Here is a 15,427-nt window from a genome sequence, read left to right as displayed (position 1 = left end):
GGGAGAGGAGCTGTTACAGTGTACAATGCTTCTCTAGATCTGCTCTTAACACAATATCAGTTCATATGAATCTGTTCAAGTTTTTCTGAAATCAGCCTGGCTTTCATTTCTTTAAAGGACAGTAATATTCCAAGGCATTCAAATACCTCAACAGTCTCCTAATTTGTAAGCTATCTTTATTTACCCTCAACTACTCAGATATTTCCATGCCTTAAATCTCATAATTAACCCTACGTTGCTACTCATGATCTTGAACTTTGACATACCATCCTCATATCTTCCTCTCTTTTCATTTTTGTGCTGTGGAAACAGAACTATATTAGGATTCATTATAATTTAGTTCAAATTTTAGTTTTGTCAACTGTGTGCTCTTGTTCAGTTTATTTAGTTTTTATTGGATTAATTTTTTTAATCTACAAAATGAAGTTGCTTGGATTCTGTGATTTGACTTATGTTTTCTTATGATCCTCCTAAACTTTTTCTTTGTAATCATTAAGTTCTCTAATCATTCTGTTTTTTTTCATTTCTTCATCATTCTTTCCTAGTTTCACTTTCAGTCTTCCCCAACCTTAAGAGTTGATCACTTCCCTTGTACTTTGTTCTTTCTTTGAAGATATGAGCTTTTATGTCTAATTGACATTTAATCCTTTCAAACCCCTAATCCGTGGTCAACCCATCCTATTCCTATGATCCTAAATGCTTTTTGAAGTGCTTTCACAAAACTGCCCAATTCCTGTAAGTACTTTGATTCCTCTCCCCTCCCCTCCAATTCTAATTGGACCCTCACTGTTAATATTACTTTTTCCCTACACTTAATTATCATAATAAGAAATGCTCAAAACATTCTTACTTTTTACTCTACCCTTGCCTATCCCTTCATGAGACACCTGAATACCATTTTACTAAGAAAATTGAAGCCATATGCCAGTTTGTTTTTTACACTACTTCTACCCTTCAAAGTTGTTTTATCATCCTCAATTCTTTTTCTTAGCATTTCTGAGGAGGAGGTACCTGGTTTTACTTGATAAGGCCATCTTTCTTTTTGCCTTTGATAGCATTCTCTTAGAAAACTCCTAGACAAAGTTATCTTCACTCAACTTTGTATAACTTTATAGTAACTTCTCTTCACTTTGATAACTATCTTCCCTTCTGATCATCTCATTGTCCTCAGAGTTATCAGTCATTTTTAATTGCTCATTCTAGTGCTTTAAAAAAAATAGCATTCTTTGTGTTTTAATTTTCCAGGTTTGTATATTGTTTTTAACCTCTTTCTCTTCCTTACTTGTGGAACATTACATTTTTTTTCTCCTATATGTCTGATTGTTTTTTCTTAGTTTACTTTCTTGAGTCATAATGTACTACTTTTCCTTTTATATGTATGGGTATTCATCGAACCAGATCCATATATTATCCTTTCTTTCTCTCTCTTTGTTATCTCACTTGGTTATTCAATTATCATCTTTATGCAGCTGACTCCCCGATGTATATACATCCTGATACAAAAAATCTTCTCAATTCTAGGTGTGATTTTTCCAGCTGCTTTTTGAATATAATGCTCCACTGACAATCAGGGACGATGTCATGTTAGCATTCCAAGTAGGCACGTCTTAAAAAGCATAATCTCACTGTCTTCCTTTTCTCTCTCCATTTTCTTCCTAATATTTTCTTGTTTTTTTCATGCTACCACTATATCTTTCAATTCATTCATGTTTAAACATCTTAAGAGTCATTCTTAATTCTGCTTTCAAATCCACTTATTTTGCAAGTCACCTTTATTTTTGCCTTTTGCCTCTTATATTTGTTCTCTTCTATCCATTTAATACCACTACTCCTTTAGTTCAGGCCCACATCACTTCTTCCTTGAATTATTATAATTTTTCTTATTTGTATATCTTCCTTAACATTGTGTCTCCTCATGAAACATTTATAGTCTAGTATATGCCAGTCAGTGCCAGAGATACCAAAAATATAAATGAGGCAATCTTTATCTCAAGTACCTTATAGTATAGTAAATGGGATTTTATGTTCAATTTTAAATGTTTTTATATAGGTACTTTTATCTGAGCTGGTGGAAGAATAGTACCCGTGGTGTGAGGGCTGTGGAGCCTTCTTCAGTGCTTTTCTCCATCTTTAGTGTCTTCCTGATTGACCCAACTCTCACCTAGGGCTCCAAGAATCTGTAATGTGCATAGCAGCCTCACCCGAGCAAACTGTTTTTGGGATTTCAGACCTGTCAGCCATTTAAAGGAAGAGTCTAACCCAAGCATGGGAAGACATCCCTGGTGGAATGGGCAGCTGAGAATAATTTGTTCCAGTGCCCATGAAGGCAACTGAAGCTAGTGTTATGAATTTGCTTAGATATTAAAGATGCCAAGGTAACCCACTGTATCTCGGGCCATCACTACTTATTTTGACTCTGTCCGCCACTGAATTGTGGTGACTGGAAGAGAGTGAGACCAATGACTTCATGCAACTCTGCTTCACTTCAATTTAATGTATACATGAAGGCATACAATATCATCCATACCATTTTGCCATTTTAACCTTCATTGAAATCCTATGGCAACAGGCAAGTGACAAAGCAGCTGGTGTGAGCATCCTGGGAGCTGTAGTCACAACCCTGCACTAAGGTGGCACAGGCCCTAGATAGTCTTGTCACTGGAAGTAGCAGTGGGATTTTGCAGTCCTTTGTATGTCTGAGCAGCCTTTTAAGGATTACGTTGTTCACACCTTCTGATGTAAGAAAGGGTCTAGAAAAGGTGCCCTAAAAATTATCTGCTTGGGGGGAGCCCTGAAGTGTGTGTGGAGGATAATGAATGATAGTCAACAAATAGGAGAACTAACATGATGTAACCTGATTCTGGTTTTATCTTAAGTAAGCTAAGTCAGAAGTCAGTATAATGATTTCAGGTTCTTATGTAAAATGTCCTGTGGCATTTATCTTAAAGTGAAATATAACAACTTAGTTAATAATAAATGAAAAAGTTTATTCTTTTATGAGTTTTTATTTCTTTTGTTTTTGCAGCATTACAGTTTTCCCAAGTACTCCTTCCCTTCCTTAAACATACATTCTATATAATAAATGGTATTTTAAAATATTAAAATGAGAAAAAAATGAACACACTTATCAATATATTGAGAACAAAAAATGATGTATAATGTGCATCACTTATGAACTTCCTCCATGAAGAGGTGGTTTGGTAATATATTCATATCTCTTCTTTTTATTCATACTTGATCTTTATAGATTTGAAACAAAGATTAGAATAGCATAAGCAAACAGCTCAAAAAGTCTCTTTAATAGATCAGTCATCTGCCAACAGTCTTTCTCTTCCATCAGAAACTTCCTATTGCTTCCAGTTATCTTCAAGTTAGCTCAGGATTGCCTGCCTAAGTTGAGGAAAAAACAAAAATAGAGAACCAACAAAATCAAAGACTCATCTAAGCCAGTAATTGTATTGAATTTGCCACATACAGACAGTAACAATTTTTGCTACTTTTGGGAAATGTCTAGGGGCCTCTCATTTGAAATTTCATAATAAATTTCCGGTTCACTGTTATGGGATAAGAGTCGAAATATTTTAAACAATACATGTAGCACGCGTTATTGCCCTCCACAGATTTTCTGGAATGTACTTGGTTCATTTGTGTAATACCTCAAATTCTTCCAAAACTCAAATTTTACTCCAGGGGAGGATTTAACATTGTTGTCCCCTAATCACTTTCACCAAAGAGTAAAATAAAAAAGTTCATGGGAGTAAATTCTGGTTGCTCTTTGAATCCTTTCCATCTTGTGACACACCCTAAAACTCATTGCCATTATATAATCCTTAAATTGCAGGGGGTATCTTGTTGTTTTCATTTTCTCTTCATTTTGCTATCCTTCAAGTGAGTGAATATCATCTAATTGTAGTGCTTCAGCAATTGCTTGAATTTTTACAAAAACAACCAAACAGTTTACACAAATATAACTTCCTTAAAATTAGAAGACAAAAGGTGATCCACTGGAGAAAGAAATGACAAATCACTTCAGTATCTTTGATATGAAAATCTTATGGACAGTAAGATAATAAAAAAAAAATTACATTGGAAGATGAGCCTCTGAGACCAGAAGGCAATCCAGTATTGTAGTGGGGAGAAATAAAAGACACCTACAAGTTGTGTCAATGAAACTGCCTGGCCTATGGCAAAAGGAGGAGGCTAAACTGCAAATGTGTTTGGTGACAAAAGATAAGTCCAATGGACGTATTAGATATTTGACGTCTTGGGTGAACTAAAATGGGGTAGGAATGGATGATATTAGTTTTTAGAAAAAACTCAGTTTGTGATGTCCATTGAGCAGTTGTAGATTTGAAACTGGAATTCAGCAGAAAGGTTAATATAGATTGTGGATCATCAATAACTAAATACTAAATACATGCAAATTGATATGAACATCAGGTTAAGTAGTATAGCAGGAAGAAATAAAAGAACTTAAGATAAAATCCTGTGGGGCTCACCCATTTTTAGTTTATTGATATAGAAAAGATCCATTAAAAGAGGAGGAGGAATGGTCAGGTAGATTGGAGCAGAATCAGGAGAGTAGATCTCTTGAAACTAATGATTGTATAAAGGGAAAAAACATTGGTGGTCAGCATGTCAAAGACTTTGCAGAGAGGTCACTAAGAAGGGGGATTGAGACCAAGATTTGATATTAAAGATAATTGGTAACATTTGGAAAGAGTAATTTTAGTCAATGCTATATGAATAGAGAACAAGAAATCTGACAGTGAAGATAAAAGAGGCAACAAGTTGCTGGAGGAAATAGGATGGAATTGTGCCAGGTACAGAGGGCTTTGACAAGGAGTAGGGTGGCCACTTTGTGTGCAACAGTGATAAGGAGAGAGTAGCAGAAGGCACAGCTGAGTGATGTGTGAGATGAAGAGGAGGAAGAAAAATAGTTCTCAGTGATGGCCTCAATTTTTTCCAATATAAACATGAAACAAGGTTGTTACCTTAAGAGAATTTAAAAAAAAAAAAAAAAAAACAAGAGAAACATAAAAAATTAGAGGAGGGATGTGAAAAGGTTTGGGGAATTTTTTTGTAGGATGAGATATTTAGGGAAGTGTAGAAAGACTGCCTTCTAGCAGTAGTGAGTACTCAATTGAGTTTATTTAACAGAGTTGTAGAAGACCAAAGTGATGGTGAGATTTTCTTCTTTCAGCAGGTGTGTAAGATTGAAGGCCTTCGGTGTTAGGAGTGATAAATTAAGATTTTCTTGGTAGGGCACAATCAGTAATATGGGAAGAGCATAATAGGAATTTTAATGGATTCATTGTGGAGAAAAAAAAAGGAAGTATATAGCTAAATGAAACTGTGGGTATAAGGTTGCCCAAATGGACACAGGTGGTCATAGTGGAATGTTCTGACAAAATAATCCACTGGAGAATGAGAATGGCAAACCACTTTAGGATCTTTGTCAAGAAAAACCCCATGGGACACAGACATGGTACTGAAACCTAAACCAGGTAGGATGAAAACAGAGAAAGAAAATTATAGACCAAACTCTCTAGTGAGTATTGATGCAAAAATCTTAAATAAAATATTATCAAAGAGAGTACAAAAAAAAAAAAGATAATACATCATGACAAAGTAGGATTTATACCAGGAATGCAAGGCTGGTTCAGTGTTAGGAAAATTATTAGCATAATTGATTGTATCTATAGCCAAACTAACAAAAACCATGTGATCATCTCAATAGATGCAGAAAAAGCATTTGATAAAATCCAACACCCATTCATTATTAAAAACACTAGACAGTATAGGAATAAATGGACTTTCCCTTAAAACAGTCAGTAACATCTATTTAAAACCATGAGCAAGCATCATATGTAAGGGGGATAAACTGGAACCATTCCCAGCAAGATCGGGGTGGAACAAGGTTGCTCACTATCACCATTACTATTCAATATTGTATTAGAAATTCTAGCTTTGGCAATAAGAGAAGAAAAGGAGATTAAAGGAATTAGGTGGATAATGGAAGCCAAATTATCACTCTTTACAGATTATATGATGGTATATTATATGATGGTATATTTAGAGAACCCCCTAGAGAATCAACTAAAAAACTGTTAGAAACAATCCACAACTTTAGCAAAGTTGCAGGATACAAAATGCACATAAGTCATCAACATTCTTTTATACATCACTAACAAAATCCAACAGCAAGGATACAAAGAGAAATTCCATTTAAAATAACTGTTGAATTGGAGAATGGTTGGGTAAATTGTGGTATATGAATGATATGGAATATTATTATTCTGTAAGAAATGACCAGCAAGATGAATACAGAGAGGCTTGGAGAGACTTATATGAACTGGTGCTAAGTGAAATGAGCAGAACCAGGAGATCATTATATACGTCAACAACGATACTGTATGAGGATGTATTCTGATGGAAGTGGATTTCTTCGGCAAAGAGATCTAACTCAGTTTTAACTGATCAATGATGGACAGAAGCAGCTACACCCAAAGAAAGAACATTGGGAAATGAATGTAAACTGTTTGCATTTTTGTTTTTCTTCCCAGGTTATTTTTACCTTCTGAATCCAATTCTTCTTGTGCAACAAGAGAACTGTTCAGTTCTGCACACATATATTGTATCTAGGATATACTGTGTCATATTTAACATGTATATGACTGCTAAGTCTAAGAGAGAGGGGTGGAGGGAGGGAGAGGAAAAGTCGGAACAGAAGTGAGTGCAAGGGATAATAATGTAAAAAATTACCCAGGCATGGGTTCTGTCAACAAAAAGTTACAATTATGGGGAAAAAAAAAAAAAACTGTTGATAGTATAACATATTTGGGAATCTATCTGCCAAGGGAAAGTCAGGAACTATATGAGCAAAACTGCAAAACACTTTCTACACAAAGTCAGATCTAAGTAATAGGAAAAAATATCAAGTACTCTTGGATAGGTCGAGTGAATATAATAAAGATGACAGTACTACCTAAATTAATCTGTTTATTGCTATAACAATCAAACTCCCAAGAAACTATTTTACTCACCAAGAAAAACCCCATGGATGGTATGGTACCAGGGTTGATGACTTGGGAGAGAACTGAGGGATCAAGAGATTATTATTGATTATGATCTAGGTAGAGAGCAGCATTTTCTTTTGGAAGTCAGAGAAGTGAAACACAAATAGTTTGACAATAGATAAGGGAATTTCCGAGTTCTTGAAATGGTTAATGTTGTGACTGACTGTGCTGCAATGGAGTTGGAAGTACTTTATAAGAAGTGAATAAGTTTGAAAAACTGAGTTTAATAAAATAATTGTATATCAGGTAGTATCAATATGTATGTTGAAGACCCCTAATATCAGTATAGGGATTTGGGAGGAGAAGATTGTGAATTCATATAGGTAGGAAAGAGGGACTGTTTTGGAGGTCTATAGTTTACTGAATGATGCTGGCAAGAGGGAGAATCTGAAACCGACTTGGAAGTGGAGGGGGGGAAGCAAGGAGTAGAATTCATACCTGAACCTTGTCAGTCAGGAGAAAATGAGCAACGTGCAGTGAGTGCTGGAAAGAGTGGCCAGAAAAGCTGTTTGTCAAAATGGAGACTGATCTTAGCGATAGAATTTGGAGGTTTGGGAAAAAAGATTTTAACCTGAAAACATGTTTTCTATGGATCAGGTATTCCATAGAAGGGAAGGGTGGGGAGTGTTTTGGGGGGATGAGTGGGTTTAGGGGCTTAGGGAATGGGATTTGGTTGATGATCTACAGGAAGAGTCCTTAGCATATGAGCTGGTGGCAGTTTGTTCATTAAATAAAATACAGCTCCTTCCCAATGGAGGCTTGAGATTCGTTTGGAAACACAGACCATAGAAAATGGAAGGGTTGAAAAAGAATGGAAACCAAAAGACAAGAACTTCAATTTGACTTATTGACAATGACTACTGATTAAGTGCTGTATTTACTCAAAAAAAGAGTGAAAAGCTTTTGAAAGTATGAATGTGCATGTCCTGGTAAGTTTAAAACCTTAAAATTTCCCAATATTCCTTATCTGGTTTCTCTGCTTCCAGCATAGTTCTCCCATTGGAAGTCTGTTTTTGCTACAATATGGAGTTTAACATGTGAACTCCCACATCTAGACATATATCCTGGTCAGCAATTCGTGGGCTGAGGGTATTCTCTGATTCTCTGGGCATAGTGTTGAGATCTTGATGTTCATGTCCTGAATCACAGTGTCATGTTTATGAGAGGATAATGCTGTGGCCACTAAGTTTCCTAGTTCTAGTTATGGAACCACCTCATTTACTAGAAGATCTAATTACGTTGAACCCAGACCTGATTTGTTGTGTACTAGAAGAAACAGGCTTCTGAATCACTCAAGGACAAATTTATTGTCTGCACATTGATATATATATATATATATATATATATATATAGCTAGCTAGCAAAATGGGGAAGAAGGAAGCAAGAGTTCTTAGAAATATCTATAGGGAAAGGTAGAATTTTATCTGGCATATATTGAGAGTGGAGATTCAGAATACCCATGGTCTTAGTATCTAAAGAGATAGAAGCTCTTAGTTGAAAGGAGATGATAGAGAATAAATAATTTACTGGATTGGTCAGACCAGACATTTCCTAAAGGAATCTGAGGGCAAGGGTTACTTTTTTTTTTTTTTTTAATCCATTTTCTTGACTATGTTAACAAATCCTAGTTGATTAGGTACCTTTTTTCTAGCTGCCACCAGTACTTTTTCAGAAGAGCTTGGTTAGAAAGAATGTTTATTACCAGTTAGAAAAATAGACATGGTTTTGAATTTAAAAAAAAAAAAAAAAAGGAGAATGAATTTGAGAATATACACATTTCATAGCACACTTGTATCAAATGATCACATAAGCATTGTGTACACTAAAATGTAAAAACAATTTAGAAAGAAATTGTTACTCCCTCTTGATATATATATATATATATATATATATATATATATATATATCCATCCCTCTATAAACTTTATATTATATTGCCACATAAAATTTTGAATTCTGTAGTAACTTGATAGTTACCTTTTTCTAATGCTTTTTTTATTTTCACATTTTTCTAGTAAAGTTCCATAGCTTTTTCAGCTTCTTTACTTTAGTATGCTGGCTTTTCTTGTGTTGCTGATTTTTATATGTTGTCTTTTTTTAGATAAATTCATTGCCTCCTGACCTAACTCAACTAGTTTCTATTACTTAAAATTTCTTGATCAATTCCTTCTTTACAGCTTATAAAACACTTTTTGGCAGTTTAATCCTATATATTTTCTGAATCCTCATAAAAATTTGCTTTTGACAATTGGTTTTGTACATTGAATTAACTAAAGAAAGGATCAAGCCATTATGGATAGAATGATGTTTGAGGGTTCCAGAGCAGCTGACTCATGGAGTCATGGTAATGAAATCTAATGAGGGTGGTGGTGAAGAGGGGCTGAGTTGGGCCCAATATTCAAGGAAAAGGGAGATTTTGACAAGTACCTCCTTTCCATCTAAGCAGTCAATCAAGTCTTATGTAAGAAAACATGGAGCTTATTTAAGGTAATACATGTAAATATTTATTAATTTTATGTCATTGTCAATTTTAAAGAGTGGTCTGTGTTTTCAGTTAGTATTCAAGTTCCTAGGTAGCCATGGTGTCATAATGGAGGTCAGATTATTAGCTATTCTATTTAAGCATCATGTCACTAGATTCTTCAATCCATGAGTAGAAACATAGGAGAAAAGAGTCTACAAATAAGAATTTTATAATTGTAGTAGAATGAATACTTGACAAGAAGGCCTAATAAATTGTCCAAGTTATTTAGTTATTCTTTGCAACCTTAACCATAGAGAAAAACATTATATTTATTACAGAGTGGTTGTGTAAGGATTTAGATGAGATACATGTGAAAGATTTTTTTCAAACTGTTCAAATATTACATTTGCTAAATGGAATTATTCCATTGTTATTAAATAATTCCAAATATATTTCACTTTTATGTTTTAGGCAACTAGAATCTTAATTCAATATTAATGTATGTATGGTTGATAGATTCCAATTCTTTCAGTGGTGCTAATTGTGAAAACAAGGGTAAGTTATTTTATCCTGTTATTTCTCACTTTGTTCATGAAGATGGAGGGTACAAAAGAGAAAAGATGTACAAGATATCTTCCCTTAATCAAAAAGTATTAAGTTCTTATTATCTGTCATGCACTATTATATCCTGGGACTATAATGAAAACAATCCCTGATCATAAGGAGTTTGCATTCTAAGGAGAAAGGTGTGTGTGTGTGTGTGTGTGTTGTATGTGTGTGTGTAAAACATATGTACAAATATAAAGTAAGTGAATATAAATATATACAAAGTAATTTAATACAGATAAATTGTATTTCAAAGCTTTTTGGAGGGCAAGCAATATGTAATTTTTCAACTTGCAACTTTATCATCTAAAACAGTTATCTGTACTACATATTTTAATTTTGAATTAAGAGGGCAAAATAAAGACAAGGGAGTATACTTGGCAGTTCCACTTGTGTAGTGACTTTCTGATGAGGAAGTGCTTTTTCAGTTGTACCTTCTCTGCTATGTGTACTACGATAGTCACCTGAAACAATGAGTGTGAAGCAACTTGACCATTCAGTCAGTATGCATTGAAGCTGGCACGTACTTTAGAAGCCAACTTCATGTCCACTATGTCATGGTATTTCTTAGAAGACAAAATAAATGAAGAATTTGGCATGTTATTCTTCCTAAAAGTACTTTTAAAAAAATTCTTTAATTTTAAAATCTTATTAGAAAGTGATGAATTGATATAATACATGGTTCTATATCCTCTCCCTACCCTCCCCCACCTCCCGCCTCCCATTTAAGACTTCACGTTAAAAATTCTGGCATATATAATTGAATAAATTTTAAGTTCCAAATATTTTTGCTTCATTTTCACTTGAAGCTACCATTCTAAATTTTAGTATCATGAAAATTTAAAAATAATTTCTAGCACTCATTAGTGCTGTTCTGGTAGTTCATATTGGGAAACATTCCCAATCAAAGTCTTCTCTGCTATTACCTTACATACTATCTTTGCATTAGGTTTTCTTCTGTGCTTTAATTCCAGAAAATTCCTTTCTAAAGTGTATATAACCCAGGGAATCACCCTGTTTTTCTGTTCTCTTGAGTCTTTTTCAGTTAATCTTTCCTCAAACTTTTCTATACTTTAATGACTTCTTCAAGCTATGGCATGAAATTGGGAACAAATGCTTAAAGCAAAGTAGATAGAATTCTGCAATTAATCTGGAAGACCTTGTTTTCAGATTTTTACTCTTGACAGTAAATAGCCTTTGACTATAGATTAAATTCTGTGAATCTGGGTTTTCTTAGTCTGTTAATAGGTAGTATAGCATGTAGTGCAGAGAGTGGCTATGATGCTTAAATAAGGTAATACATATAAGGTGGTTTCTAAACCATAAAGTAGTATATAAATGTTATATATTTCTTCCTCCCCCCCAGCTTTTAAATATTTTTTAAAAATTTCCTTTCCCACATTTCTATTTTTCTTTCCTTGAAAGCTAAAAAAATTTCTGTCCCTAGATCCAAAGAAAATTTGGCACTAGTGAATATAACTCTGGCTATAAGCCAACATTTAGAATCTCACAAGGTATGCTAGTTATTTGAATAAAGGCATTGCTAAAGAGTACACATTAGAACTTGATTACACAATCTTTAATTAGCTTTGTTTGAAAGAGATGAACAATAGAGTTGAGCTCTTTTATGACAATTTTCTCAAGTCATTGTAGATATTTGAACACTTTTTATGTAACTTTGTATAAATTAGGGTTTTATTTTCTTTTTAGAAAAATCATTGAAAACATTTTAAAAGTTAAAAAATATTTACATAGATGAACATCTTTGAATTAACATATATATACATATATAGCTAGTTCATAGACCTACTTTAAGAACTCTTGATCTTGGGTATATTTTCTATACTAATATAACTGGAAAAAAAGCTTCACTTTTTTAATACGATAGTCATTAAAATGAATGTAAAGCTATAAAGAGATAAAGATATAAAGAGTATAAAGATATAAATAAAGATTTTTTTCAGGAAAAAATATTTTAGTTGGTGTATAGCATTATTACTGAAGGTGTATTGTTTTTATTATAAATTGAATATGTAAAGCTATGCTTTTTACTTAAAATGTGAGTCTTTAAACACTTCGAAGAAATAAGTTAATATTTATGATAACTAGACCAACTATAGATTGTCACAAATACAACATCAGGATTAGATTAACACTTGTTAGCATTCTAAATAATGCCTCCTAGGTCAATCTTCTCTGGGGTTTGTATTTCTGGATTGCTCTCTGCTTCAGTTTTTGAATGTAGTCTCTGAACTGCCGCTGCTTCTCTTGCATGATAACTATTTCACACAGCAGTAGCCACCCTCAGTACCGCAATATTTGTGTGAGGTGCAGATGTTTGCTAGCTGCTTCTGTTTGTTGCAGACATGGGACTTGGATTTTACCGTGGTAAAATTTACATGGAATATTTAAGATTATGATGCAGGAAATATAGAAAGTTGTTTAGATTTCTGATGAGTACAAATGGCTATTTTATATCTAGATTCTATATCTAAAAGGAAGCTATGAGTATTTTTACTTGTTTCCCCCTCTCCCCCATTAAGCTTTTAAATGTAATATGGGTGTTGGTGTTCTCATTTCTAGAAGATTATTATTATTGATAAGAGTAATTATTGTTGGTGTCGTTAAATATATATTTGATTGTCTACAGTTTTATCTTGTGATTTTCATAGAAAATTTGGAATATTTTATATTTCTGATGAGAAAGATTTTGAAATAGTGAGGTTAAATTCTTGGTGAATATAGGGTATTGTCAAGTTTTTCCTGCCGTTTTTATTGTTTAAATGTAGAAACAGGTAAAACAGTTCTATGATAATCACTATCAAATAGGCATTTGGCTTTGTTTTTAAACGGACAATTTGTTTTTTCTCTTTATTTTAAAGTAGCATTACTATGAAAAACAAATGGTATTACTTAAATGAAATGGAGACTCATATCTGTTTTTCTTCAACTGAAGTGTGTCTAAGACTTTGTTTTTTTGTATTAAAAAATACAACAATTTCTAAGGTATATGAATATATGTAATTCAAAAGAGAAAAAGCAATATTTTACTTGTTACTAGTTAACTGTTAAAATAAAAGATTGACAAGAAATTATAAAAATTGTGTGTTCTGATAGATTGTTGAATAAATGCTAAAATTTGATTATGTTGACTTGATATTTTAAGATTTATAAAAGTTTATGTACATATATAAAATATGGGCAGTGTGCTGGCAATTTAGACTAAATTTCTTGACCTCAAATTCAGTGAGGATATTAAATCATGTTAAACTTTTGATTGCATTAATATCATATGTATTGTCTCATATTGGCAATGCTCTAGAAATGTAAGTCACAAGTATCTTGTTAGGTGCTAAATCAAGCAGATGTGGCCAAGTTATAGTAATCCTGGTTGACGCATAAAATAATAGGGAAATTCTTTATGTCTTAGAATATATTTTATTAGGATATGAATAATTAGAATTAATAGTTAAATGAAAATTCTGGTTTACTGAAACTTTAAAAGCCTTAAACATACCAAAAAAAAGCAGTGATGAATGTTATAATTTATTAACTTTATTAGTACTTAATAAAATATGGCCACAGCTTTTTATTCTGATAGAATGAGTTTTATTAGTTTGTTTTCTTCATTGCTTTCATTTAGTATGCTTATTGAAGTATTCATGTAAAACCAGTTTTCTATTCTATTCTTGTAGTTTTTAGAGATATATTAAAAAAAATTTTTTTTCATCATTCAACTTGGAGAAAAGAGGCTAGGAGAAATTGGAAAATTTACATCCTGTTGATGACAGGAAAATAACTGTAGATATTCATAGTGAATGTTTTCCAAATTAAACATTTTTACACCAGCTATAGCAGCTGTGGTTTATATCTACAGTAGCAGCTATGGTTTATATCTATAAATTAAGAATGCTAAACCTACTAGGTAAAATATATTTATAAAGAAGGAATTCAAAGGCATTTAATTGTTTGGCTAATAAAATTGTTTTTATTATTGTTTGTTTTTTAATGATTACAGATTGTTAAACATTTGAGTTTTAGGTATACTCATTAAACTGATATTATAGTTCTTTGTTATAATTTGGAAATACTATAAAAATTGAGAATATTTTATTTGTAATTTAGGTGTTTTAAAATTATTAAATCATTACTTTAAAATTTTGTATAGACTAGTGATGAATTTGAATATTATGATAATTTGAAGTTTCTGAAAGTTAAGGAATTTAAGCATTTTATACAATGCTGTTAATTTTTCCAAACTACCTTTAAATTTCTTTTTAAGTACTGTTGGATAACTAAAGTTTATGTCCATCTTAATATTCAATTTACATTTTTCCCTAGATTTAAGTATCTTGGATCTCCAGACCCTTTTAAGTTTTTAAATTAATAATTTAAGTGGCATTTTAATAATATTATTATTATTCTTTCAAAAAGTATCCCACTTGAAAATTTTCATGAACATAACCTGAGAAAAAACTCAAATTTTTGTTAATTTTGTTTGAGTTTAAAAAACAACCTTTGAAAGTGTTTAATTCTTTTTTGTATACATGCTTTCTGAGAATTGTTTCTATCCATAAAATGTATTTCTCCATCACATTAAACATGTTAGTATTGGATTTTTAACCCAGAAACCAAGCATTAATTTTCTCACTCTACTTTTTCTTTTTAACAGCATTTTCAATTAGCTTTGGTTGACTGCAATCCCTGCACTTTGTCCAATGCTGAAAGTAAGTATTTTTCGGTATTATGCTTCTCCCCACTTCTCCCCACCTCATATTAATATCGCTTATATTAAAATACTTGCTCCTGAAATACAGCTATCATTAGGAGAAATAGGTATTTTATGTGGCTTTTTCCTTCCAGAATTATTGAATCTAACCTTGTCTCGGTTGCCATGGCTACCTAGCTTGCACAAATGGAACATGTGAAACCAGTTTCTGTGAAGAGTCTGTGTTTAAAATAGATGTGCCACTGAAGTGGGTTGTTGAATTAAAATTGTTCCCACTAGTAGAAGAGAGTGACTTTATGTGGATTGAGAAATATACATTTATGAAACATTTTTAATTTTTATCCTGCATCATTATTTTAGAAAATATATTATACAAAAGTGCTAATCATAAGTGCTACATCTCTCATTCTTATTATGGTAAGTATACAATGTATGTTGTCACAAAGGGTATTTTGTTTACAAATTTATTTGTTGATACTTCCTTTTTTTAATTAATCTCAGAGTTAGACTGTCATTAAGTACTTTTGTTTGTTTTGAAAGTGCTTTGTG

The 15,427-nt window shown here is 32.6% G+C and overlaps 1 protein-coding gene across 4 annotated transcripts in view; it reads left to right on the top strand.

Annotated features, from left to right (window-relative positions):
- The window catches only part of KDM6A (lysine demethylase 6A), a 238,885-nt gene that overhangs the window by 133,072 nt on the left and 90,386 nt on the right, over positions 1 to 15,427 (top strand). For all 4 annotated transcript variants that reach the window (XM_051984985.1, XM_051984984.1, XM_051984983.1 and 1 more), the window contains exon 7: positions 14,822 to 14,876. In XM_051984985.1, coding sequence (XP_051840945.1) covers positions 14,822 to 14,876 — 55 coding nt within the window. The remainder of the gene's footprint in view (positions 1 to 14,821; positions 14,877 to 15,427) is intronic.

This window comes from Antechinus flavipes, chromosome 3 (genome assembly GCF_016432865.1).
Source record: "Antechinus flavipes isolate AdamAnt ecotype Samford, QLD, Australia chromosome 3, AdamAnt_v2, whole genome shotgun sequence".
Classification (NCBI taxonomy): domain Eukaryota; kingdom Metazoa; phylum Chordata; class Mammalia; order Dasyuromorphia; family Dasyuridae; genus Antechinus; species Antechinus flavipes.
Note: the sequence above shows the minus strand (reverse complement) of the source record. Positions and strands in the feature narration are given on the sequence as shown.